Source organism: Haemaphysalis longicornis, unplaced genomic scaffold, assembly GCF_048455015.1.
Source record: "Haemaphysalis longicornis isolate Haplotype H1 unplaced genomic scaffold, Haemaphysalis longicornis Haplotype H1 scaffold_6, whole genome shotgun sequence".
Lineage (NCBI taxonomy): Eukaryota > Metazoa > Arthropoda > Arachnida > Ixodida > Ixodidae > Haemaphysalis > Haemaphysalis longicornis.
Window position 1 is genome coordinate 187,576,501 of NW_027526407.1, and position 24,348 is coordinate 187,600,848.

The 24,348-nt window shown below is 48.5% G+C and overlaps 1 protein-coding gene and 1 long non-coding RNA gene across 2 annotated transcripts; both read left to right on the top strand.

The window, feature by feature from the left end:
• The first annotated feature begins 735 nt into the window (after positions 1-735).
• On the top strand, positions 736-4,720 carry LOC144143402 (uncharacterized). The gene is made up of 2 exons (XM_077675162.1): positions 736-3,705; positions 4,670-4,720. The coding sequence occupies exons 1-2, from the start codon at positions 736-738 to the stop codon at positions 4,718-4,720; spliced, it is 3,021 nt and encodes a 1,006-aa protein (XP_077531288.1).
• A 4,911-nt stretch (positions 4,721-9,631) lies between these two features.
• Positions 9,632-24,274, top strand: LOC144142116 (uncharacterized). The gene is made up of 3 exons (XR_013316844.1): positions 9,632-9,725; positions 20,396-20,502; positions 23,984-24,274. It is a non-coding gene; the product is annotated as an uncharacterized LOC144142116 (long non-coding RNA).
• Positions 24,275-24,348: the final 74 nt, after the last annotated feature.

Genomic DNA, 24,348 nt, shown 5'->3' on the forward strand with positions numbered 1-24,348 from the left:
GTTAGGCTAGGGAGGACCGCACCACTTGGGTAGCTTTAAGGTCAGGGTCCGTCGCTGACGGGGGTGCCGCGTGCACAACGTTTTAGCTGACCTATAACCCCATTTTATTTCTTACTCTGTCTATCTTCAGTCTGTAAATATTCTGTATATGTATCTCCGTGTAAATATACAGTTTTGAAAAACCCTCCATCAACCATCGTCGTCGTGTCGTCAAGTGCCGCAACCATCAGGCACCAACGCAGATCATCATCATCTTCAAGGAACAACATCGAACCTCTACAACCTTTGCTGGCGCAGTCGGCAGGATCTGCGACACACGGCAACAAGGAGGGCGACTACTGACTGAAGAACAAGTAAGAGCCGCATCTGCAACGCGGGGAAGACCTCGTCTTCCGGGAGCCCGGGCAGACAGCGGGACGGCGAGCGAGCGACAGCTCGCCGGGACCAGCATCATCGACGGAACCGCTGACACGTCATCGGAGAGACTGCTGGGGTAGCGGCGCATCGCAAGAGCGACCGCTGACACCGAAGACTGGGCACGGACAGTGCAGCGACGAGCAGCAGCGAAAGAAGCCACCGGGAGAAAGACGGAGAAGCGACGGGCGACTACACATCCGAAGGTGAGTCCCCTTTTTCTGTCACCCAGGGGCGAGCACTGCTGTCCGCATTGAGTCTTGGTGTTTCATGAACACGCGTTTCGGGCATTTAAACCCGGACAAGTGTAGGCTTGCAACGATGAGCGGGGACGAGGATCGAGAGCAGGGGGGAGGTTCATCTGACCCTGAGATGTCAAAGATGCAGCTCGAGCTAAGGCTGGTGTCCCAGCGTTGTAAAGCTCTCGAGCTTGAGCTCGAGGTGACAAGAGCAAAAGGAAATTCCGGAACAGGCGCGGGAGAGAATTCAGGTACGCCGCCTAGCCGTGACGCACACGCGGAGCTCCGTCACTTTTCGAAGCTGCTGGCGGGAGCGCTACCGAAATTTCCCACAGAGGCAGAAGTGCCCGTGTGGTTTGAGTCCGTCGAGAACACACTGGAGGCGTATGCGGTACCACGGGAATTGTGGGGCCAAATTGTCTTTCCGCTAATAGCGGAAAAAGTGCAGTTTTTGTCGACGCGCCTCACACCATCGGAACACAAAGCTTACGAGACGCTCAAGAAAACTGTGCTCGAAGAGCTTAAGCTTTCAGCAGGAGAGTATCTCAGGCGGTTCCTCACGACGAGGAAAAGGGCAAACGAAGGGTGGCGACCGTTTGCCACGCGTATTCAGAGCTACCTCAATTTCTACCTGGACGCGAGAGGGGTGAAGACGTTCGATGAGCTGGTGGAGCTACTAGTAGCAGATCAGCTCAAAAATAACCTCTCGGAAGGCGCACTGCGCTACGTGACGTTGCAGGAAGGGAACAAATGGGAGAAAGCTTCCGCTTTGTCGGCCCGTTTGCAAACATTTGAGGAAACGGAGGGGAAAGGCAGCGCATCCAAGAAAGCAGAAGCAAAGGATGCCCAGTTCCCCTATGTGCGGCAAGAGAAGGGAGCTAAAGAACCGCCGAAGCAGGGTGCCGCGAAACAGTTCGGTGATAAGCGGGCGCCAAGGGGATGTTTCGCGTGCGGGGCTCTCGGTCACCAAAAGGCAAAGTGCCCGCACGGTACAAAAAAGCAGCCAAGCCAGGCTCCGAGCAACACCAACAACAGCTTGTCGGCGCGGGTGGCGACAGAGGGGGTCAAGGGCGCGCACAGTGAGCTGCAGCCAGTCACTCTGAAATGTTTGAACAGCCAGATCGGCGCGATCCTCGACACGGGGGCAGAAATCACGGTCCTCCGCGAGAGTGCCGTTCCCGCGGAGTTAGTTAAGCCGCATGGCACCATTGGCCTAGTTTCCGCCTTTGGGGAGAAAGTGAACGCCAAGTTGGCGGTGGTGCCCCTAAACATTGCGCGCGAGACGGGCGTGTTCGCCGAGATAAGAGAGACAGTGCCAGTGCTCTGCGCGCTAACTGACAAGCTCGTTTCACGAACAGATTGCTTGCTTTCCCGAGAAGCGTGGGAGTCGCTCACAAATGAGTGCGACATGAAAGGGCTCGTAACGGTGGGCGAGGAGGAAGCGACCGCGCGCGCGGAGATCGAGCTGGCGGGGCGCGAGGCCGGAGAGGCGCGAGAAGGAACCGAAGGGCTCCGGGTTGCGGTTTCCCAGATAGGCGCGAAGGGTGGCTGCAGTCAGAGCAGGGAGGATAATGCCGGAGGAGAACAATCGGGCCTGGAAGAGGCGGGCGAAAGTAGTGCGTCCGCCGAATTCCGGAGGGCGCAACAAAGCGACGAGACTTTGCAAAGCGCGTGGAAAAACGGCAGAACAGGAAAGGGAGGAATGATCATCCGCGAAGGGCTCCTTTACCACAAAGACAAGCTACTGGGGCAGCCGGTGAGGCAGCTCGTCCTTCCCGAGGGTAGGCGAAAGGAAGTGCTCCAGGTGGCTCACGAGTCTAACTGGGGGGGTCACCTGGGCTTCCGTAAAACAAAGGCCAGGATAAAATACAACTTTTTTTGGCCAGGCATGGAAGACGAGATTAGGCGCTACTGCAGCAGCTGCCACGGGTGCCAGACAAGAGCAGACCTCCGACACTCCGACAGTGTACCTATAGAGCCACTGGTGCGGCCGAAATACCCTTTCGAGCAGGTCAATGTCGACGTGATAGGCCCACTTGAGCCGCCGTCGGCTAGGGGCCACAGGTACGCGTTGTGCATTGTCGACCTGTGCACACGGTGGCCGGAAGTGGTGTGCATGCGCTCCTTGAGTGCCAGGGCGACTTGCGACGCCCTGTTGAGCGTGTTCACCAGGACGGGCATACCCGAGGTTATCGCATCTGACTGCGGAACTAACTTCACCGCGGAGCTCACGAAGGAGTTTCTGGGAAAACTGGGCTGCTCCCCTAGGTTCTCGACGCCGGGACACCCCGAAAGTAACGGAGCCGTCGAAAGGTGGAACCGCACTTTTAAGAACATGTTGGCCCACACTATACAAAAAGAAGGGAGGGACTGGGACAAGTTCGTCCCGTTCCTGTTGTGGGCTTATCGGGAGGTCCCGCACGATACGACGGGGGTTGCACCCTTTCAGATGCTTTACGGGAGAACGCCAAGCGGCCCGCTCTCCGTAGCAAGGCGCATGTGGGAAGGAGAGGGCACCGTGCCGGCGGCTCTAGGGCCGTCCCCATCGGCGTACATGAGAGACATGATGGCGAGGCTAGATCGCGCCGCCGAGGCGGCCGAGCTAATGAGCAGGAAGCAGCAAAACGCCTACGCGAGCCAATTCAATAAACGGGCTGCGTACAAGAGCTTTCAAGCGGGCGAAGCAGTTTTGGTGTTCGACGATCAGCGCCCCGGGAAAATGTTTCCTAAATGGAAAGGACCCGGCACGGTCGTCGGAGGGCATCGGGAGCACTCATACTTCGTGGAAATGCCAGAAGGAGGGAGAAAGCTTGTGCATGCCAGCAAATTGCGGCCCTACCAAAGCAGAGTGAGCACAGTGGGTGTTATGTTTGACGAGGACGGGGCTTTTGGTGAGGTCGACTATGCGCCTCGGCTGACAGATGAGCGTTCCAGTGGCATGGTCCTCCCAGAAAGCATGACAGCTCATCTGGAGGAAAGAGCCAGAGCTGACATTCGAGCAGTGTTCGCAGAGCACGAGGGCTTGTTTGAGGACAAACCAGGAATGGCCAAGGTGAGGGAACACTCCATTCTGTTAGAGGAAGGGTTCACCCCAAAATCGTGTCGGCCCTACCGCGTACCCGCCGCATTACAAGGGGAGGTGAGCAGGCAGGTCGATGAGCTCCTTGAGGGAGACTTGATTTTCCCTTGTGAGAGCCCACATGCACATCCAATTGTATGTGTTGCTAAGAAGGACGGCTCATTGAGGATATGCGTGGACTACCGTAGGTTGAACGCCGGCACTGTAGCGGACGCGTATCCCATGGCCCTGCAGCAGGAGCTGATAATGAGAGTAGGCAAGGCACGTTTCATAACTCTACTCGATCTCCGGAGGGGATACTGGCAGGTGCCGTTGGCGCAATCGGCTCAGCTCCTAACCGCGTTTGTGTGTCCCAGAGGGCAATTCGCGTGGAGGGTTATGCCTTTCGGTCTCAAAAATGCCGCTCAGACTTTTCAGCGAGCAATGAATGAGCTCTTGCTGCCGCATTCCGAGTACGCCTGCGCCTATTTGGACGATATCGCGGTATTCAGCGAGACGCTCGGGGAACACCTGCAGCATTTACGTGCGGTCTTCACGGCCTTAGAGCGGGTAAACCTTCAGGTTAAGCTTGAGAAGTGTCAAATCGCATGTGGTTCTATACGCTACTTAGGGCACGTGGTAGGATCAGGGACGCATGCGCCAGACCCAGAAAAGTTAGCGGCCATACAGGGCTTGCAAGCACCAACTACTAAAAAGGAACTACGTAGTGTGCTGGGGCTATGCGGCTATTACCGAGGCTACGTTCCGAACTACGCCGAGGTGGCGAGGCCGTTGACAGAACTGACGGGAAAGAGGGTTTCTAACAAGATACCGTGGTCCGCCGAAGCCGAAAGCGCGTTCAAACGGCTCAAAGCAGCGCTTTCTGAGGCAGTGACGCTTGCAACGCCAGACCAAAACAAGCCATTTTGGCTTTACACTGACGCCTCCGCGTTTGCAGTGGGCGCTTGCCTGTCGCAGCGTGCTGCAGATGGCTCTGAGCGCCCAATAGCGTTCGCCAGCCATAAGTTCTCTCCCACGCAGACCAGATGGTCGACAATCGAACGGGAAGCATTCGGGGTTATATGGGGGTTGAAGAAGTTCGATCTTTGGCTCTTCGGCGCTCAGGTGACGGTGGTGTCCGACCATAACCCGCTCTCGTTCCTCACCCTGACTACGCCTCAGGGCGCCAAGTTAACGCGCTGGGCGCTAGCCCTACAAAGGTACAATGTCGTTGTACAGCACAGAAAGGGAAGCGCTCATGACAATGCTGACGCGTTGTCACGGGTTCCGAACGCATGTTGGGATTCGGACGGCAGTGCTCGTGACTGGGTGACGGGGAGGGAGGACTCAGGGTTGCAACAGTGACCGACCACGTTGCTGATAGAGGCAACGGTGGAAGTGGTGTGTGCGTGCGTGCCAGTGATCAGCGGGGCGCAGTGGACTCGAAGTCGAGTTACGAACAATGTGCTGAGCTGGAGACATTTCCTTCCTTGTGGAACTCTAAGGATTTTGGGAGTTTCCTTGTGCGGAGGGGTTACGTGTGGTTTTGCATTGCCGCTTTTCTCGCCTGTCTTGTAAATAGTTGGTGTTATTCCCGTAGTGACCAGTGGGCCCCTACGTGAATCTTGTGACGGGCGTGTAAGGGTTCCAGGCGCCAGCGACGCTGCAAAGTCGAACGCGTGGGAAGCGGCGGTTCCGAGAAGTGGGAATGAATGACTTTATGGCAGCCAGCTCGTTAAGAGCAAGCGGTCTCTGGGTCATGCCGTTCGCGGAAGGACACATTGTCTGGGGTCGCAGCTGCGCTGTCGCGTCGTTTTGGCCGAAGTGCGTGGTGTAGCCGTGGAAAAACATTGGTAGCCTGGCGACTCAAATGGAACCCCGAGGGCATGGCGGCCGCTGGCTCGGGCCCCACCGCAGTTTCCATTAGCGGGTTGTAAAATCATTTGGTCCGTCGAGCGGCTGGAGACGGGGAGCGTGGAGCTGTCAACTGGGGTTAGACAGCGGCCGATTTACGGCGATAGCTTTCCTTTTGTTGGCCAGTGCGCGCTCGGAGCGGAGGCGGGCGAGGGAGCGCGCGTTGCGGCCCGGGATGGGCGCGGCAGAGGCGACGCCTGAGCCGGCCGCCGCGTCCTTTTGTCCCTACGCGCTGTTTCTGGCCCACGGTCCAATTAACGGGGCATCGCCTGTCAACGCCGGAGAATCTTGGGACGCGCCGGGTCGTCAAGGCGGATGTTTATGGGTTTCAGCTGGCTTGAATAGCTGTCCTGTCTCGGACGAGATGCGTGGGAACAGGCATGCAGACCACGTTCGTGGAATCGTGTCCTTGGCGCTTGCACCTGTTTTCGCGGGTTTTTTGAGTGTTTGCTGTGTTTGGTTTGCTTTTGATATTTTCCTTCTTCCTGTTGTGAGAGAGGGTGACCGATGTCTCAGGGTTACGGGGGGCGTTGCCCACCGCGGTTTAAACCCGGATGTGGTAACCCGCCCAATCAGATCGCCAAGAGATGCTGATTGGCCTGTGCATCGGGGGTGGGGCCTAAGTAACCCATTAAAACCACGAGACACGAGGTCTCGGGGTCGAATCCTCAAGGTTTAATGTGATATGCACGGCCGGCGTATTGCCGGGCTAGCCAGGTTAGGCTAGGGAGGACCGCACCACTTGGGTAGCTTTAAGGTCAGGGTCCGTCGCTGACGGGGGTGCCGCGTGCACAACGTTTTAGCTGACCTATAACCCCATTTTATTTCTTACTCTGTCTATCTTCAGTCTGTAAATATTCTGTATATGTATCTCCGTGTAAATATACAGTTTTGAAAAACCCTCCATCAACCATCGTCGTCGTGTCGTCAAGTGCCGCAACCATCAGGCACCAACGCAGATCATCATCATCTTCAAGGAACAACATCGAACCTCTACAACCTTTACTTTGTGTCTCCTTGTCGGACGCCCTTCCTTATAGGTATTTTACTGCTCTCCTTATGGAGGATGATGGTAGCCGTGGACCCATTCTAGATATCCTCTAGTATTCTTGCACAATGCTCATCTACCCCCTGGTTCCGTAATGCCTGAATAACTGCTTGGATTTCCACCGAGTCAAATGCTTTCTCATAATCTATGAAGGCTGTATATAGGGGTTCAGTATACTCAGCGCACTTCTCTATCACTTGATTGATCGTGTGAATATGGTCCATTGTTGGATGGCCTTTACGGAACCCTGCTTGCTCTTTAGGTTGACTGAAATCTAAGGTGCCAGAAATTCTGTTAGCGATTACCTTGGTAAGTACCCTGCAGACGAGTGACAGTAAGCTGATCAACCTGTAATTGTTCAAGTGCTTCATGTTACCTTTCTTATAGACTAGGATGATGTTCGCGTTCTGCCAAGATTCCGGTACACTTGCGGTCATTAGGCATTGCGTATACAGGTTTTCCAGTTTTTCAAGAACAATTTCTCCGCCATCTTTCAAGAGGTCGGCTGTTATCTGATCCTCACCAGGAGCTTTGCCCCCTTTCATTTCTTTCAAAGCCTTCCTTACTTCTGTCGTTACTGGGGGGATGTCCATCTCCTCTGAACTACTTTCTCGCTCGGGGTTATCCTGGATGTCCAGGCTACTGTACAGATCTTTCTAGAACTCCTCGGCTAGTAGGACTATTTTATGCCTATTTGTGATGACATTGCCTTGCTTGTCTTTCGGTGCATACATCTGATTTTCCTCCCCGCCTAGACGCCTCTTCAGTGTTTTCAGGCTGTCTCCGTTCTTTACAGCATATTCAATTATCTCCATATTATACTTATGTATGTCAGCTGTCTTAAGCTTATTGATTAACTTCGAAAGCTCCGATAGTTCTATTCTGTCAGCTAGGTGGTGATTGTCATGACTTGCCGTTTTCTAATTAGATCTTTCTTCGCCTGGGAAAGTTTACCAGTATCCTGTCTAGCCATCGTGTCCCCGACATCTACTGCACACTCCGTGATAATACGTGTAAGATTGTCGCTGGCTCCGGTGTCGTAAACTCTGCTTTCCTGGTAAGAGCTCAATATCGTATCTACAGTGCGATTCTGAATTTTTCAACTTTAGGTCTTACTGCTCGCTCAATAATGGGCTACTTTCGTACTAGCTTGTCACGGTCCCTCCTCAAATCTAGCCTAATTCGAGATTTTACCATACGGTGTTCACTCCACCTTACCCTCCCGAGCACTTCTACATCCTGCACGATGCCAGGGTTATCGAACAATATGAAGTCTATTTCACTTTCTTGCTCCCCATTCGGACTCTTCCACCCCCCCTTCTGGCTCTCCCATTTGCAGAATAAAGTATTCATGATGTGTAGATTATTCCGTTCTGCGAACTTGACTAGTAGGTCCCCCCAGTTATTCCTACAGCCCAGACCACAGTTCCCAACTGCCTTGTCTTCCTCCTGATTCTTGCCTACTTTTAGCATTGAAGTCTCTCATAACAACAGTATACTGTGTTCGTACTTTAGCCATTGTCGATTCAACATCTTCACTACTTGGTCGTCGTAGCTGGATGTGGGCGCGTAGCCCTTTACCACCTTGAGTTTGTACCTCCTAGTTATCCTAATTACAAGACCGGCTACCCTTTCGTTAATGCTATAGTATTCGTCTATGTTGCCAGCTATGCTTTTATTGACTATAGATCCCACTCCCACTTCTCTTCTCTCAACTAGACCATGGTAACATAGGACGTGTCCATTTTTCAGCATCGTAAAGGCTTCACCTGTCCATCTAAACTCACTGAGCCGTATGACATCCCATTTAATGCCCTCTAATTTCTCGGACAACGCCTCTACACTTGCTTTGCTGGATAGAGTTGTGTTAAACGTTGCCAGGTTCAGATTCCAATGGCAGCCTGTCCGGCTCTAGGGCTTTTAGCACCCTTTGCTGCGTAACAGGTCGGACCGCCACCGTTGTCAGTTGTTTCGCAGCCACTGGAGACTGAGGGCCGTGGGTTAATTGGCGTATTCATGGGAGGTTGTGGCCATTAATCTACACCAGAATGGCCAATCCTGCTCTGGTGAGGGTGTGCGTTACCGGCAATGGCCGCCGGGGTCAGGCCGCACCTCAAGCCCCATTCTGAAATTCCATCAACACGCGGATTTTTCTTTGTTTAATCCGGTGGGACTTATCCGGCACCGGGATTTGAACCACTGTCCTTCTGCACGCGAGGCGAATTCTCTACCTCTACACCACCGCTGCAACCTTAACTTGTAAACGGCGCGCTATATCGATAAACTCAGCTAATCTCGTGTGACGGATGGTGACGGTCGACATTCGTCCCTACAAACATACGCCGTGCCGGAGTATCGCTCTCGTAGATGCCTCCGGAGCCGCCGAAACACCCTGCGGCTTCACCCAGAGCCGGAAACACTGATTGGTTGCAGCATTTGATGAAACCCGCCAATCGCGGTGCTGTAGTCTTCCTTGTTCGCTGCGACGAAGGGCCGACGTCAAAAGCAAAAAAGCTACTTAAAAGCTCCGTTGAGTGATGGCAAGACTTTACATGTAAACACGGAAACAAAAGGGTGCTTATCAGCGATAGCGCACTTGACATCGCGACCTATTTAGGGCCCCTTTAAAATCCGTCATCAGGCACCCATCATTTTAGTGCTTCGCCAGTGTTGGCACTCTCGCTACCTGGAACGCTGCGCGGCTTAATGGTACTGCCTTCATTCGAAGGCGTTGCAACATTTTGGCAGTGTATAGAAATGGTGATTCAGCTTTGGTGCCGTTTTTGGAAGAGTATAAAACGTGTACCAGATGAACACTCCAGACTAATAGCAGCAGCGCACTAGTCCTTACCCGGTCGGTGGTTCTTGGAAACTTCCTGATATTCTTCCTGGTATTTGCTATACCCATCACCTGAATCCCCTTTCAGACTTAGGCAGAACTTCAAGTATGTGGTGGTACTGAACAATATCGAAACTATAAGACCTTTCTTTTTAAAAGACGAGTTACTAAATCGGTCTGCATGGTATGTTCTGGACTTTGAAAACTACCCGGGTAAGTGAGCCAATTTGGATCTCTCCAAAGTATAAACAACATAAGTACACTCTGCAACAAAAGCGGCAAAGTTCACTCAAATCTTTGGGAAAATTTGATGCTATCACTGAAATTAACGTCATAATTGCCCTCGTCCATGCAGAAATAGCTAAATAGACGTCATCATAGCTGGCACCGACGCGTTGACGCTTAGAGGCACAAACATTTACAGATTGAAGTAGCTTCTAATGAAGAATCTGATTTTCGCTGTATCCTTCTAGAAGAGTAACATTCCGTAAATTACCCACGTTTAAGTTTAATACCTTCACCCTGGCTATCACCGCGTCAGATTCTTACGAGCCAAGCTGACGTTTTTAGCATCAATGTTATTGCTAAACTTTACTGACCTAGTAAAAATTGCGACAGGTTATATTGCAATGTTCTCGATGGCGGCAATAATACACTGGCTATACTTGAACGCACATTCCCTCAAGATGCGCTACTGGCCATTAAAATCTGCGTTTCGTATATTCGTATTTGAAAAATGATGTGGATAGAGTGGAGTGGAAAAGAATATAGGCCTTGATCACGGCAATTGAAGGGCGAGCGAATCAGCGAAGAGGAAAGTTGCGAGGGGGTACAACGAAGTAACAAATAAGATGGGAGGGGAAGTAGGTAGGAAGGAGGAGAGGAGGAGAAAATAGAAGGAGGCGACAAAAATTAGGAAAAATTCCAAGCTCCTTCAAGAGCAGCTGAAACTAGTGAGCCAGGATTACATGGCCATCTCAGAAGTACGGCAATATTGCAGGGCAGGCCTGTTGTGCCGATCCAAAGACCACTATTGTGTAACGGACCTGCTGCGGTGCACATCGTTTGCCTCGGTTCCCGTGAACGCCTTAATTCCGCCGCACCTCGCTTGTGAAGGGAATTGTTCGGGTCGTTGATCCCACAGTCCCCTGAAGAAGTACTAGAGGAGTTCAAATTGGTTGGTATGACGGCAGTCTACCGCTGTAGCATAGTGAAGAATGGAAAGCGGATGCCTACCGCGTCCATTATCATGACTTTTGCAGGACTAAAATGTCCTCTGAGGGGATGGCATGGCCGCTGGTGCATAGGGTAGACCCTTTGGAGCCTAGGCCACTGCAGTTCTGGAAGAGTTGGAGATTTGACCACACATTTCGGGGATGTAAGTCAAGTTTCAGGTGCAAAAAGTGTGCAGACAGTCATGATGCCCAAACCTGCCGATCAGACATCGAATTCGGCGGTCCCTGTAAGGGAGCCCACGAAGCAACGTATTCGAACTGAACGGCCACGTCTCATGAATATGCCTTATTAGAGATAACGGGAAAAAACCGCTGCTCTATAGGTTTGAGGCGTCGGGTCTGTTGAAAAGTCGTACTCAGGGTTATGCGCTGCAGTTCACAAAACCAGTGCCGCTACTGCCGCCGCGTTTCCAGCTACTCTAACTCCAGTAATTGAAACGTCCGTCACGCAGGTAATGCAGCAAGTGGTCGCTCTGCTTATCAAGTCTCTTCTCACGCTGACTCATATCACAAGCCTTTTGGCGACAAAGTTAGGATCCTCACTTATGGTTGTTCCTATTGACCACCAGGCCCAATGTTCTACCTCTGAACCTCAGCTTGTAACTCAGTCTGAAACACATGATGCCCAGGCCATTGCAGGTTGCTCCTCAAGGAATACAGCGGTATCAGATTCAGACTGGGATAGCGACGAGTCGGTCGCTCCAAAGGGAGTTCAGGTTGTTAGTAATGACAAGGTTGCAAAAGCTGCCCCGTCTGTCGACATCCACGGCTCCTCCGTCATAGAAGTGAATGACGTTTCTGCAACTACGTTTCTCCCCACAAAACATAAGAGGCGTATGTTCCCTCTAGATGAAGCTAAGGCTGCACGCAAGCAACCAGCAAGCAGAAAGGCACAACGAGCAAGCAAAAAGGCATCCCCAACGACTGCAACTAATGGCACTCATATGCTGGGCGCCATTGTTGCGTCCACAGTACTCGAGCCAGTATAGCATCTCTGAAGGTTGTTCAGGGAAACTGCCTCTCCATTAATTCTTCTTTTGGTAATTTTGTCCAATAATTCTTTTCCATTAATTCTTCTTAAAGTGTCTTGTTGCAAATTACAATCCCGATGTTGTCATTTTTCAAGAATCATGGCTTACTAAACACAAATGTTTTGCTTTGGGAAATTATTGGGTCCGCAGGTTAAACCGCAATAGTAGAGGGGTGGATTACTAACCTTAGTTTCTTCAAACCTTTGTCATAGAGCATTTACCTCGTTGAAACTGATGTCACCCAGTGGCGAAGTTCACGCGGTAAAATTGGTTCTTCCTGGGAGTCCTCCGATCTCCCTCGGAAATGTGTACTTTCCGGTAGACTTCCGTAGAGTAGTTAAACTGGACAATTTTATAGCCAGTAAATCGAGAGTTATTGTGGCCGGTGACTTCAATGCTCACCACGTTTCTTGGGGCTTCAGAACAAATACTCATGGTTTAGAGCTCTGGCACTAGCTGGAGCAGCATGGTCTTTGCTGTCATAATTCCCGGGCAATGGCATTTTCGCGTGCGGGATCTCGATCCGCCTTGGACTTGACCTTCGCCTCAGGCAATGTACAAGTCTCGTCCTGGGGTACATTATTATGCGGTTCAGCAGTGATAATTTTCCTATTGAGTTTACAGCCGGTATCCCCCTAATTAGAATTGAGGTCAGAAAACAAAACATTTTTATGCTCAACTTTATCAGGGGGCATAGTGGGATTGCTTTGCATCAATGCAGACCACTGATTCCATTGTAGAAGCTGAGCGAACGATGGAGGCTTTGCAGGCAGCAGCAAAAAGCGCTGAGTTCACAGTCACAGTTCCGCCCAGACAAATGTCTTTAACTGGTGGAACACTGATTGTAGCCGAGATAATCACCGTAGAAAAGCAGCTCTGAGGTCTCTCCTGCACAATCACTGTCCGGTAACTTGGATAAACTATAAGTACAAGGAAGCAGTGTTCAAACGTATAGTCGCTAAAGCTAAAATGGATCACATAATAAAAGTCAATGACTTTCTTTCGAATTCTAAAAATAACGCAGCGCGATATAGGTTCATGGCGAGCAACCGGGTGGTTTCTCTCCAGCAGTTACAATCATCATAGGTCTTGACTTCTGCTGAAGAGGCACGCATTCTTGAGCGCTCTGCTAGAGGTCTTGCGGTTCGCTTTTCTTCTCGTTGTAATAACTTCCGTCTTATCGGTCCTCCAGAAACGGATGATTTTATGCAAGTCTCATCTTTTGATCTGACGGCGGCCTTGTCCATCACACGATCTGCGGCGCCGGGGCTTGACGGCGTGACTATTGGTGCTGTTAAATTTTTGGCTGAGGAATTTGAACCGGTTCTATTGAATGTAGTATAATAATTTCATCCCTCAAGTTTTATTGGATGCCACTCAACTGCAAAGTGTGCAAGATAATTTTGCTCCAAAAAAGCCAGGTCAGGGTTTCGATTTAGACAACTTAAGGCCCATTGCTCTGACCTCTAACCTGATACAATTAATAGAGCGAATAGTAATTAAACGAATGGCTTGGGTCATGCAGGACAGGCCAGTACTTAGTCCTGCACAGATTGGCTTTAGGCGGGGATGTTTTATTTGGAATGCTCATGTGGAGGTAGAGGCGAGGATCCGCTTAGCACAAAAAGGAAAAATGGTGTCGGCATTAGTGACCTTAGATGCAGCTAAAGCTTCAGACAGTGTCGAGCATAGTATCTTACTCAACAAACTAGCCTGCAGAAACCTGCCTCCATACCTGTTTGCTTGGATTAGGGAATTTTCTGCCGATCGGGAATTCTTTTGTACGAACGGAAGGCTATTTTCAGGAGGGTTTCCACAAACTAGAGGTGTGCCTGAAAGATCGGTTTTATCTCCTTTACTTTTCAACATCCTTATAAGTGACATTCGTCTTCTCCAAGATGTAACAACATGCGTTTATGCGGATGATATTGCGTTCTTTGCGGCCGAAGTCGACATTCATTTTTTATATGAACGTTTTAAGGCCTATTTATCTCTGTTGGAGACATGGCTTGAGAGCATTCATTTAAGGTTAAATCTGTCGAACAATGCTCTACTTGTCTTCGCGGTTGCAGAACCAGTTTCAATTTTTCTCGCTTACAAAAATCAAGTCATTCCGCAGGTGGATTCGATGAAGTATCATGGTATTACATACACTTCTGCTCTTAATTGCCATACACATATTAACGCATCAGTCACGAAAGCGGAGAGAGCATTTGGTCGCATTCAAAGGCTATGTGGAAAACCAGCAGGAATACTCCAGGACACACTTGTGCTGTTGTACCGATCCTACGTCCGGCCAGTCATGGAGTTTGGCTGCGTCTTGTTTTGCAATTGCCCTATCTACAAACTGCGACCGTTATACCTTTTGGAGAGGAGCATTCTTCGATTTCGCCTTCGCCTCCCCCGGTTCGTCTCGAACCGGGCTTTGTACTTAGAGGCACGCGTTTCTGAACTCAGGGTCCGATTTTTCTTGCTGACGGTTCAAACTTACCTCCCCATGTACGGAGCCCCCTCTGTAGCTGCCAAGCCAGTGTTTATTTGGGATACGAGTTTATTTTTTACATCCCTGTGGCCTAAACCTATTTCCCCGGAAGTGCTATTCATGCAAACGTGCCAGGATTGCACTTCTGTTAAGCTATATGAAGTTATTCCGGTATCCACTACTGAGCGAGAAAGTGAGTTCTTCTTTAAAAACCCCTTCTCCTCGGCTGCAAAACTTCTCCCACGCTCTCTATTAACCGTTATTTTAAATGAATATTTATCCAAGTATCCTGCTTCTTCTGTTATTTATACTGATGCATCTAACATAGCGGGAAAGCTGGAATTGGCATCTTTTCACAATCTCTAGATTGAAGTAATTTGCTACAAATCCCGGACTACACACTCATTTTTATGGCAGAACTTTTAGCAATAGCTCTCACTCTGTGGAAATTACCGCAGCATGTACCATAAATCATGATATTACCCGATTAGATGTCAGTTATATAGGCATTACCTACCTCTTCCGACTCTCCATTGTACCGCACATTATAGTTTTTTGTTCCAAGGTACGTCAAGGAGGTACGTTTGTCTTGGGTCCCTGGCCATACGGACATCAGGGGCAACGAGCTAGCAGACCATATAGCTAATCTCGCGGTCACAGCTCTCGTTCAATTCAGCATACCTAATCTGGCTCTTTTTGTTTCTCCAAGATTAAGACGATATTGGCCTTTAGGCGCTACTCGTTCAGATTCACTCCTATCATTTGAAGAGTATCAACATTTACAATTCGGCTGGAATGTTCATTTTTGTGGTTCTCGCAATGCGAAGTTACCTTCACCGAGCTGCGCTGCAGGATTCCAAGGCTAAATTTCTATCTGTTCAGATCAGGGCTTTCACCTACAGAACTACGTGTGCGGTGCCAGGTCCCTCAAACATCGAACATTTTTTTCTCGCCTCTCGCCGTTTGTCAGCACATAGACAACTTCTTTTGAAGGACCCAATTTGGTGTTTGGGGTTGTCTTTATTAATTCCACTTATATTAGCTAATGGCACAACAAATTTGGAGTATGCAAAGAAGCATATAGATATTTGCATTCAACATTTTTGTTTGAATTGCTAAAGGGTGCAAATTAATGATAATTCGGGTGTTATTCATAACGAAGTTTCCTTTTACGGCATCTGTCTTTCCGCAAATAAATTAGTATTTTGAGGTCCTCACGTATTTCAACAACCAAGTTAGCACTGGCCAAACCCCCATTGTGGTACATGCCAAAAACTGAGGGCATCATCATCATCATCGATATGAGGGAACCCCTCCTTTTATCCTCCTTTTTCTTTCTTTTCTCCTTAGCTGGAAGGAGATGAGAGGCTGGAAATGTGGCAGAAAGGATTATTCTAAAGTAGTAGAGAAGATGGGGTGAGGGAGAAATTATGAGTGAGAGTTTTGGGAGAAAGAGGTACTCGCTGCTCGCTGCGCGCAGTAGTCGCTGCTAGCAGCGAGATCGAAGGGAGTGGCAGGCAACTTCGGATTGAAGTGGTAAACGTAAACAGGGTATTGGGCAGCATTAGACACAGGCAACCTGTTCAGTGGGCAGGATTCGCATCAGCCTCAGGCTAGGAAACAAGGAAGGGTGGCCCTTAGGTGGGAGGGCGGCAGCTTTTTGGGGGGGCTCCGCAAAGCTAAGGAAGGCGACCTACGCGAAAAATGGGAAGCGAGGGACTTAGGCACACTCAACGATGGGAGACAGACAGGGCAAAAGCTTACCGGGGAACCTATAGACATAGCTGAGAATACGGACAAAGACGATTCAAGTGGAAACAATAGCGGGAACAATTTAGTAAAACACAGAAATAAACCACGTAAGTGAAAAGCTAAAAGAGAAAAAGAAATGCAATGAATATTTAATGAGTTACATAAATATGCAGAGCGAAGGAAACCTGGTAAGTGGGCAGAAATCAAAAACCAACTTGAACGGGAAGAAATGAAAGTGTGCGCCTTAGCCGAGACACGCCTCCGAGACATACAAGCCCCACCTGTTATAGACAATTATGTCTGGGAAGGATGCAACAGGACCACAGGAATAAAGAGATGGGGAGGGGGCGTTGGCATGCTCACTAAATAAAGGACCGACTGGCAGAGAGTGCACGAAAGCTGTAAAGAGCACCTTTGGGTTAAAGGCACCATTGCGGGTAAAAACACATGGTTAGGGGTTTTGTATATGTGCACCGCAAGTAGAGCTAGGGAGGAAAATGAGGAAATGGTAAACTGTTTGAGAAGTGATATAAACGAGTTCAAAGATTCAGGTGAAATAATCTTAGTAGGAGATATAAATGCCCACAGAGAAGATTTCGGTTCTGTATTGATGGTTCTGTATTAATAAACCCATATGCGGAAAACCGGCTAGTAGTAGTAAACAAAGAAAACAAGTGTGGCGGACAAATGACGTGCGAAAGCGGTAACAGACAGTCCAGCATTGACTACGGTCAAATCTCTGAAACAGTGTACGAATGGTTGCGGGAAATGAGAATAAATGAAACTGGAAAAGGCAGCTTAGGAAGCGACCACAAGCGGCTTACCTTGCACTTTGGAGGCACAACCCTCACAAATCTAGAAATCGGTACAGCCGGGGAACTAATTTGAACCATAAACAGTTACATATGATCATTTAAACAGTAAAGATCAACAGTTAAAAATCAAAACGTACCCAGACAGTACTTGGGATTATGACGTAAATATCTGGTTAATAAAGCGGAAGACAGATGAAGCTGAGCAACAAAACCGGCGGAAAGGGAAGAGAAAGCAAAGAAGCTGCTGGAATAAGGAAATAAAAAAGGCTATTGACGAGCGAAAAATGGTGTCGAGAGAGCATATAGAGGCAAAGAAACTGGTATGGAACCTGAGGTAGTAAAGGGAAAACAGTATAGCTACCGAGAGAAAAAACTAGAAGTGCAGAAAAAGGTGCAAGCGAAGAGAAAACAAAACAGCGAACAATGGGTGGCCAAATACGAAGGCAGGACAAAAGCGCATTCAAGAACCTTTGGAACTATGTAAAATCACTGAGCCTAAGGAACGATATCCATCAAAAATTATTGATTGATGAAGAGGAGAAACATTTAGAATGACTGCACTCGTTGGCGCACATTCATCGAGTGATTAGTAAGACGTTTAGAGCAATAGAGACAGGGAAGCCTGCTCGGATGACATCAGCGCCACAGAAGACTGCGCAAAGAGAAATAAGTGTCAGCAACCTTCATTGGAAAAAATCGGAACAAAACGTTACTCCCAAGCAGCTGTGGGCCCACACGGAATACCAATGCAGCTGATAAACCTGCTTGGATCTAAAAGTAAGGCACCGTTTAAGAGGGCAATTGGTAAGGTGATACATACAAAACAAATACCGGAGTATTGGTTAAATAGTGGGAGAAATTTATTATATAAAGGCAGAGGTAACCAAGCCCGTATTTATTTATACAGAACACTCACAGTAACGTCAGTGGTGTATAGGTTCGTATTGCAGGCGATATAATCTGAAATTCAAGCATGGATGGAAGACAATGAAATACTTGGGGAACTGCCGAATAGGTTTAAACAAGACAGACGCTCGGATGATAATTTATTCGTGAAAACACAGTACATTGAAATTGCGAAAGCTCAGACTAGAGCATTATGGATTACGTTCTTGGATATTAAACGTGCACATGACAACTTAAACAGAGAACTGCTGTGGATTGGGCTGAAACTAAAGGGCTTACATTAGGATTCATATAGTTTCTTATAGCAATCTATAAAGACAATAGAGTGCACCTGACATCGCAAGGGCAGAAATGCGCCCAGCGGGTCAACAACCATCGAGGACTGAAACAGAATGCCCTTTGAGCCCAATACTGTTTATGCATTACATGGTGGGCTTAAAAAAGAAACTGGAAGAAAGTCATTGACTTTCTTCCAGTTTTCTTCCAGAGTATTCTGGGAATGTTTTACGCAGAGGACATGGACATTGTTCTAATACCTGATAATCAGAGCGATATGCCACGGCTCATAAATATTAGTGGCCAGGAAGCCACAGACCTCGGGTATTAAGGTTTAGCTCTGAAAAATTGGGAACAGTGTTTTAGATGCAAAGCATCTCATGCTCGGGACTGTGTCCCTCCCTCCCTCGTTGTCGTTGTCCGCCGTCCGCAATGTACTGCACTTGCGCGTCTCTTCAGCCCCGTCAGCGTTTGGGATGACGTCAGCGCAGTCCACTATAAAAAGAAATAGTTAGGTGGTGCCCCGTTTCTATCCCACGACTCTCTGGCCGCAACGGGAGGTACGTGGCGCTCTTCCCATTGCGCTAGAAACCCAGACGGGAGCATGTGCTACGAACGCGCCTTATGTCCTTCACGCATTCTAACTACGTCAAGAAGCTACTGGTACAACGAAGGCATTCGAAACTGAACGTCAACGGAAACGACGAACTGAAAACTAATGGGAACTTCAGTCGACCCCATGGCTGCTTCGCATACTACTCAGGGTTCTCCTACGAGAAGAGGGTGTAATTTTTTTTCAACTGCACCAGCACTGGCTCAGTGTGAATTCAGCATGGCGAATTACCCAGAGTCAAAAAATATAAATATTTGGGGGTTTGGGTAAATGAAGCGGACAACTACTTAAGAACTCACGAGGAGCAACTTAATAATAAAGGAAAGCGCAATGCAGCTATAACGAAGCATAGAGCTCAGTGGGGGTATGACAAATATGAAGTAGTGAGAGAAATGGTTCCCGGAAAGGAGTAAAGGTGCCGGGCCTGACATTTGCGAATGCAGTACTCTGCCTAAAATAAGACCCTGTTTCATGCCTTGAAGTGAACCAGAGAACGGTAGGCCGTTTGGCCTTAGCAGCACATGATAAAACAACTAACGAAGCTGTGCAAAGAGATATGGGCCGGGCGTCGTTTGAAGTTTCAGAAGCTCAGAGTAAAGTATGTTATGAAAGGAGGCTGAGAGCACTGGATCAACGTAGGTGCACAGCTAAAGTTTTTGGGCACCTATGCATGAAAAGCGTGGACAAGCAGTGGTTAATGAAAACTCGAAGGCTAACGATGAAGTACGGCAAGAACAGGGGAGAATCAAAGAGATCCAAGGTAACAAAAAAAGAAGCAAGGTAGGTAGAAATGAATAAATGGAGAGCAAAAAGGGATGCTAAAACGTCGTTAGAGGTGTACAGAGCAGAGAAATTCTACATCAGAAAGGAAATTTTCTACGATTATTTCAATGGCAGCACTGCGCTTTTTGGGGGTCGAGCCCGGTGTTCAGAAATAAGAGCTTTGTGGGGATGAATACAGAAAATGATGGGGTATGCGTGGTCTGCGGAAAAGAAACAAAAACTATGCGGCAAATAGTTTTAGAATGTGAGTTTATGCATCCAAATCTTCAAGAGGGAAATATCCGGCTTGCAGAAGCCCTAGGATTTCAGGGTAGAACAGAGGAACCTAAATACAAGGTTGCCGAGCTGTGTAAAAGAAGATTAGAATGCTGGTGCACAAAAACCAGAGATGGGCATAATGCGGAGGGTAGCTACCCCCTGCAATAAAAAGAAAATAAATTGCGCCTGCCCTCAGAGCAGCGCTAGTATACAAAACATACATGTATTAGTCCTTAACTTGGTAAGATGATACGACAATACCAAGTTTCAAAGAGTATACCACCACAATCAATCAATCAAAGGTGGGAAGCCGAGGGATGGGAGAGAAAGATGGGACGACAATAGGGCGACTGGCCATGGAGGGGAGCGAGGAGTGAGTAGTGAATCGGAGGCAAATCGGAGACGTGGAAACGAGAGCAGGACGAGAAAGGGATGCTTAAGTGGGCGTGGTAAAGGCAGCGCAGGATAGGGGCAGATCGTAGCTGAATGGAAGGAGGGCTAGGAGAGAAGAGCTTGAGATGGGAGAGGGAGGTGTTGCGTGGCAGGCACTAGAGATTTGACTTCGCCTTTAACGTCATGGTCTGCAACGCAAGCACATACGCGGCCATTTTTATACAAATTTCTGTTCTCTGTTGCCTCAGTGTGCCTGCAAAAGCGCTTGTTTTTTGACAGTAATAGCAAAAGGGTCTGAACCGACTGGGGAAATAACTCAACTCAATTTGGTGCTTTTAGGACTCGTATCTCTCAATGATGAGGCATGGGCTGAAAACAAGAAATTTTGCATGAGCACGCTTAAGAACGTTGGATTCGCCACAGCGTCTGGAGAAGAACGCATGACGGTGAGTGCAAGAATCAACGGGCACAGAATTACCAACAAACAGAACCTTAAACCGTCTTCCCCATATGCAAAGGGAAAGAACCCAATACCATGGTATATGCGACGGTTTAAATCTGTACCGATTTGGTTCGATGAATTCTCTCCAGAGCACTGAATGAACTAGCCACTGCCAATAAGTCCACTTGCGAGAACATTCGTGATTTGCGAAGTATGTTGGCCCTTCATCGTCCATACTTATAATTGTATCATTTCAATGTTCCTTGTCTTCTTGGGCTGAGATGACACCGCTCTCGAAAAGAAAACTTCAGAGAATGTACACAGGGTTATGCCAAGAAATGCAATCTCTAATTCGAAATGGGAGGAAGGCGAGGCGTGATGCAAGCGTGGGAGACAATTCTAGGCAAGATAGAGTGATGGAGTTTGCGAGAATTGGAAATTTCAACAGACCCAAGAATGGTGCATACACTGAAAACGATTCAATAGAGGGCGATTGGCCTGTAATATCAGCTTCAGGGAGCATCGCAGAAAGTAAGGCTGGGTACAAAGCATTGTGTGGCACCCAGTCGAGAAGAGCGCCAAACCTGTACAACTGCGTGCATAGGGGCTAGGAGTGCGACAAGACGTACTGCGAGTAGTTGGACGAAGGACCTGCAATGGCGTCGTTATTCGTATACAAATCCTGATGAAAATTTCTTCAATGAAGGCTATCACCGCGCTTCCTGCAGTGAAGTTATACTTGCTCCGTAGGGTTATTTCTGCACGTTCAAATTCAAGCACTCGTTTTAGCTTAAGGTAGTGTCATTGATAAGCATCGATTTGTGCGCGCTCACCGTTCTCTACATGCGCCTGATTCCTGCGGAGTTATTGCTGTCAAGGTACAATAAAAATCCCGGCTGCCTGTATGTTAGCCAGAGAAGACAGGTCTACAATGACAAAGCCAAAGCGACAAGCATTTTACTCTGTGCAAGACACGCTGAACGCTCACGGTACACAGCACTTCATGCCGCGAAACAAGCAACACATAGAGCACGCTATTCTGCACACGTACGTCGTCAAAGAATGCCCGTTACGTATGCAGGAACAGTTCCGCGACGACGGTTAGCTCTAGCACGGGAAAGGGCGGTACTTTTCGGTCGGCTGTCGGCACTGGAGTCGTTTTGGTGGCCGAAGACACTGGTTCCTTCCGTCCTCAGACCAAGGGTGATCCGGCTCGCGATGGCGGGCGCAACAGCAGTGTTTGGTGGTGCGCAACCCGGACCTCCGTGGTTGCACGTGACCTAGGACTCACAGAGGTTCAAACTCGCCCGCCCCGCAAAGCCCCTTCTCGAGACTCACGCTAGGTCGTCCACTCGAACAAGCCACCCATTGTTTTCGCAGCTATGGAAAGTCGACACCAATCTCAGGCAGCTGCTTGCCGAGTGCTTGTAGAGTAAGTGAAAGCCGCCGCGGTGGCCCAGTGGCTAAGGTGTTGTGCTGCTGAGCACGAGGACGTGGGCTTGATTCCCGGCCGGGGCGGCCGCTTTTCTGATGGAGGCGAAAAGCAAAAGCGGCCCTGTGTACGACATTTGGGTGCATGTTAAATAACCCCATGTGGTCAAATTTAATCCGGAGCCCTCCACTACGGCGCGCCTCATCGCCTGTATTGCATCGGCGCGTTAAATCAAATCAAGTCAACCAGAATAGGCGGACAGCGCTAATCACCCGCGCCTATCTCTCCTTCCTTCGCCTTCTCCGCCACGGCCGCTCAATGCTACCTGCTCCAATATGACAATGGCTTTTTTATTAAGCGGGCTCAAGCAGAGAGACCCTTTCCGTACCAACAAGGTACAACAGGTTAATGATGATGACTAGCTGCAGATGATAAACGCGCGCCAAAAGCAGTTCGTGATACTGGAAGCCTCTACGCCCAAAACAATGGCCTCCTATGCTCCGCTGTGACTCAGCTTTATGCACAAAAAAGGTAGAATGTTCAAACCAGCTTGTATGCAGAAGAGAATTCAGAGATTCATACTTCTAACGTTTATACGTTCCCTTTCTTGACAGAAAGACGTGAAAGCTGAATAAATGTGAAGGTTCGCATTTTTATGGCCGCCGCCCATTAGGGGCTCGGGCAGTCGTCGTCTTATGTGGTCGTGTTCGCGTGTGGTGACGGTACTAAAACAAAGCCACACTCGTTTTCCGATCCCTCGCGCTAGTACGTAACGCGTACTAAAAGAACACACCAGGAAATTCGTTTTTCAATGCTCTGCGCTAGAACGTTCTATTTTCGTGGGCAAAAACGCGTTACTAAAACAACACGCCGATACACTGGTCTTTCGGTCGCGCTGGCTTCCTTGCTTCTTTTTCGCTCCGTACTCGCTTTAATTTTACAATTTGTGGTTCTCCGGTTCGAATTTCACATCTTCTCCGTCTTCGTAATTTGGATGTCGCGTATAACAGGGCATGCAAGTGGGCAAGAGAGAGACATACAATCTTTGTATACTTCGCCGCTCCCCGCGTTTCACGTTAGTGAAGATGGTCCGGTACTTGACGGTTACCTACATGAATTATTCAATGAAGCTAATATCACAACGGCGACATCCTTGTGTCAATGCCAGCACGCCAACTTACGAAGCACTGCATTCTCTCTTCAACCGTGTGTTCCAGACCTTTTTAGTTCCGAGAACGCTGCCGTGTTCGATAAATACTTTCCCGGAGATATGAAGCCACTCTAACTGGGCAATATTCAGTGCTGGTGTTTGATTGCGTTTGTCCTCTTTTTATGCCGCAATGACAAATCCAACCCCATAAACATATTCTTCTCAACGAACAACCCTTAAAACCGGATAAGTTAGCCGAAATTAATTTTCTGGGTTACCTGCTTTAAAATTTGAGTGTTAAGGGGATATCTAGATAGTCGCAAAACATTTGATACTTTCTTTCTGTTGCGAGAAAGGTTTCAACCGGTAAGTGCTGGTCCGAACGAGAAAGTCAGGTATAGATGACCTATTTGCTGATCAAAAGCAGCAGTGTGACTTTGTGCATCAAAAAACATCGCGTACAACAAAGATAAATAAAGCCCTGTGTACAAGCATTGACATTACTACTGAAAATATAAAACTTCTTAAAACTTCACAGCTGGGCAGTGCATAGAATTCAGATATATTTACCTTCTTCCTTATTTTTCTTCGTATACATGAAACAAAAATACGATAGAGTTATTTTAATAGTTGAGAGATTGCATGTCTAGTATTTATGCCAATTTTAAACATCCATTACCTTTACCCTACACGCGACTCTTAAAACAAGGTGTTTTTCACTCAGTCAATTACAAGCATATAATACCTTTTAATAAAGAAGCTAACATTTACAATAATTATATAATATAGTATTTATGTAGTATAGTGCATACGGATATATTTTACAAATTATTGCTTATATTTTATAATAGCAGCTTAGCTTTTATAACTGAAGTCCCCTACCATTGTTTCTATTCCGATCAGGTGGAAATCAGCCGATTCACGGACCGCATTGGAGCTACAAGCGGACAACCAGAACACCTGCAGGATCTGACGATTGCTTGCATCACGAATATCGTCGCAGACTTCTTGCTCCGGCGGCGGTTGCGCAACATGGATGCCTTCAGACGACAACTGCACCATATCAACAAGAAGCTTTCCATGAGTTTAAGGAGTGGTGAATCATTTGATGTGAGGCCCAACACAGTGCGAAAACTTGTCCGCCGTTTGCCTTTCTGCGGACACTCCAAAACAGCGGCTGCTCTGGATGAGATGCAGGACCTAATTCTGTAAGAAAACTCTGGTGATTGTTTTATCACACTCTTCTTTTTTCCTTTGGCTAAGCTTTA

Coding starts and splice junctions, on each gene's coding strand:
- LOC144143402 (XM_077675162.1), top strand. CDS start 736: ATGAGCGGGGACGAGGATCGAGAGCAGGGGGGAGGTTCATCTGACCCT. Junction 3,706..4,669: donor ACAAACCAGGAATGGCCAAG/GTGAGGGAACAC, acceptor CCGCGTTTGCAG/TGGGCGCTTGCCTGTCGCAG.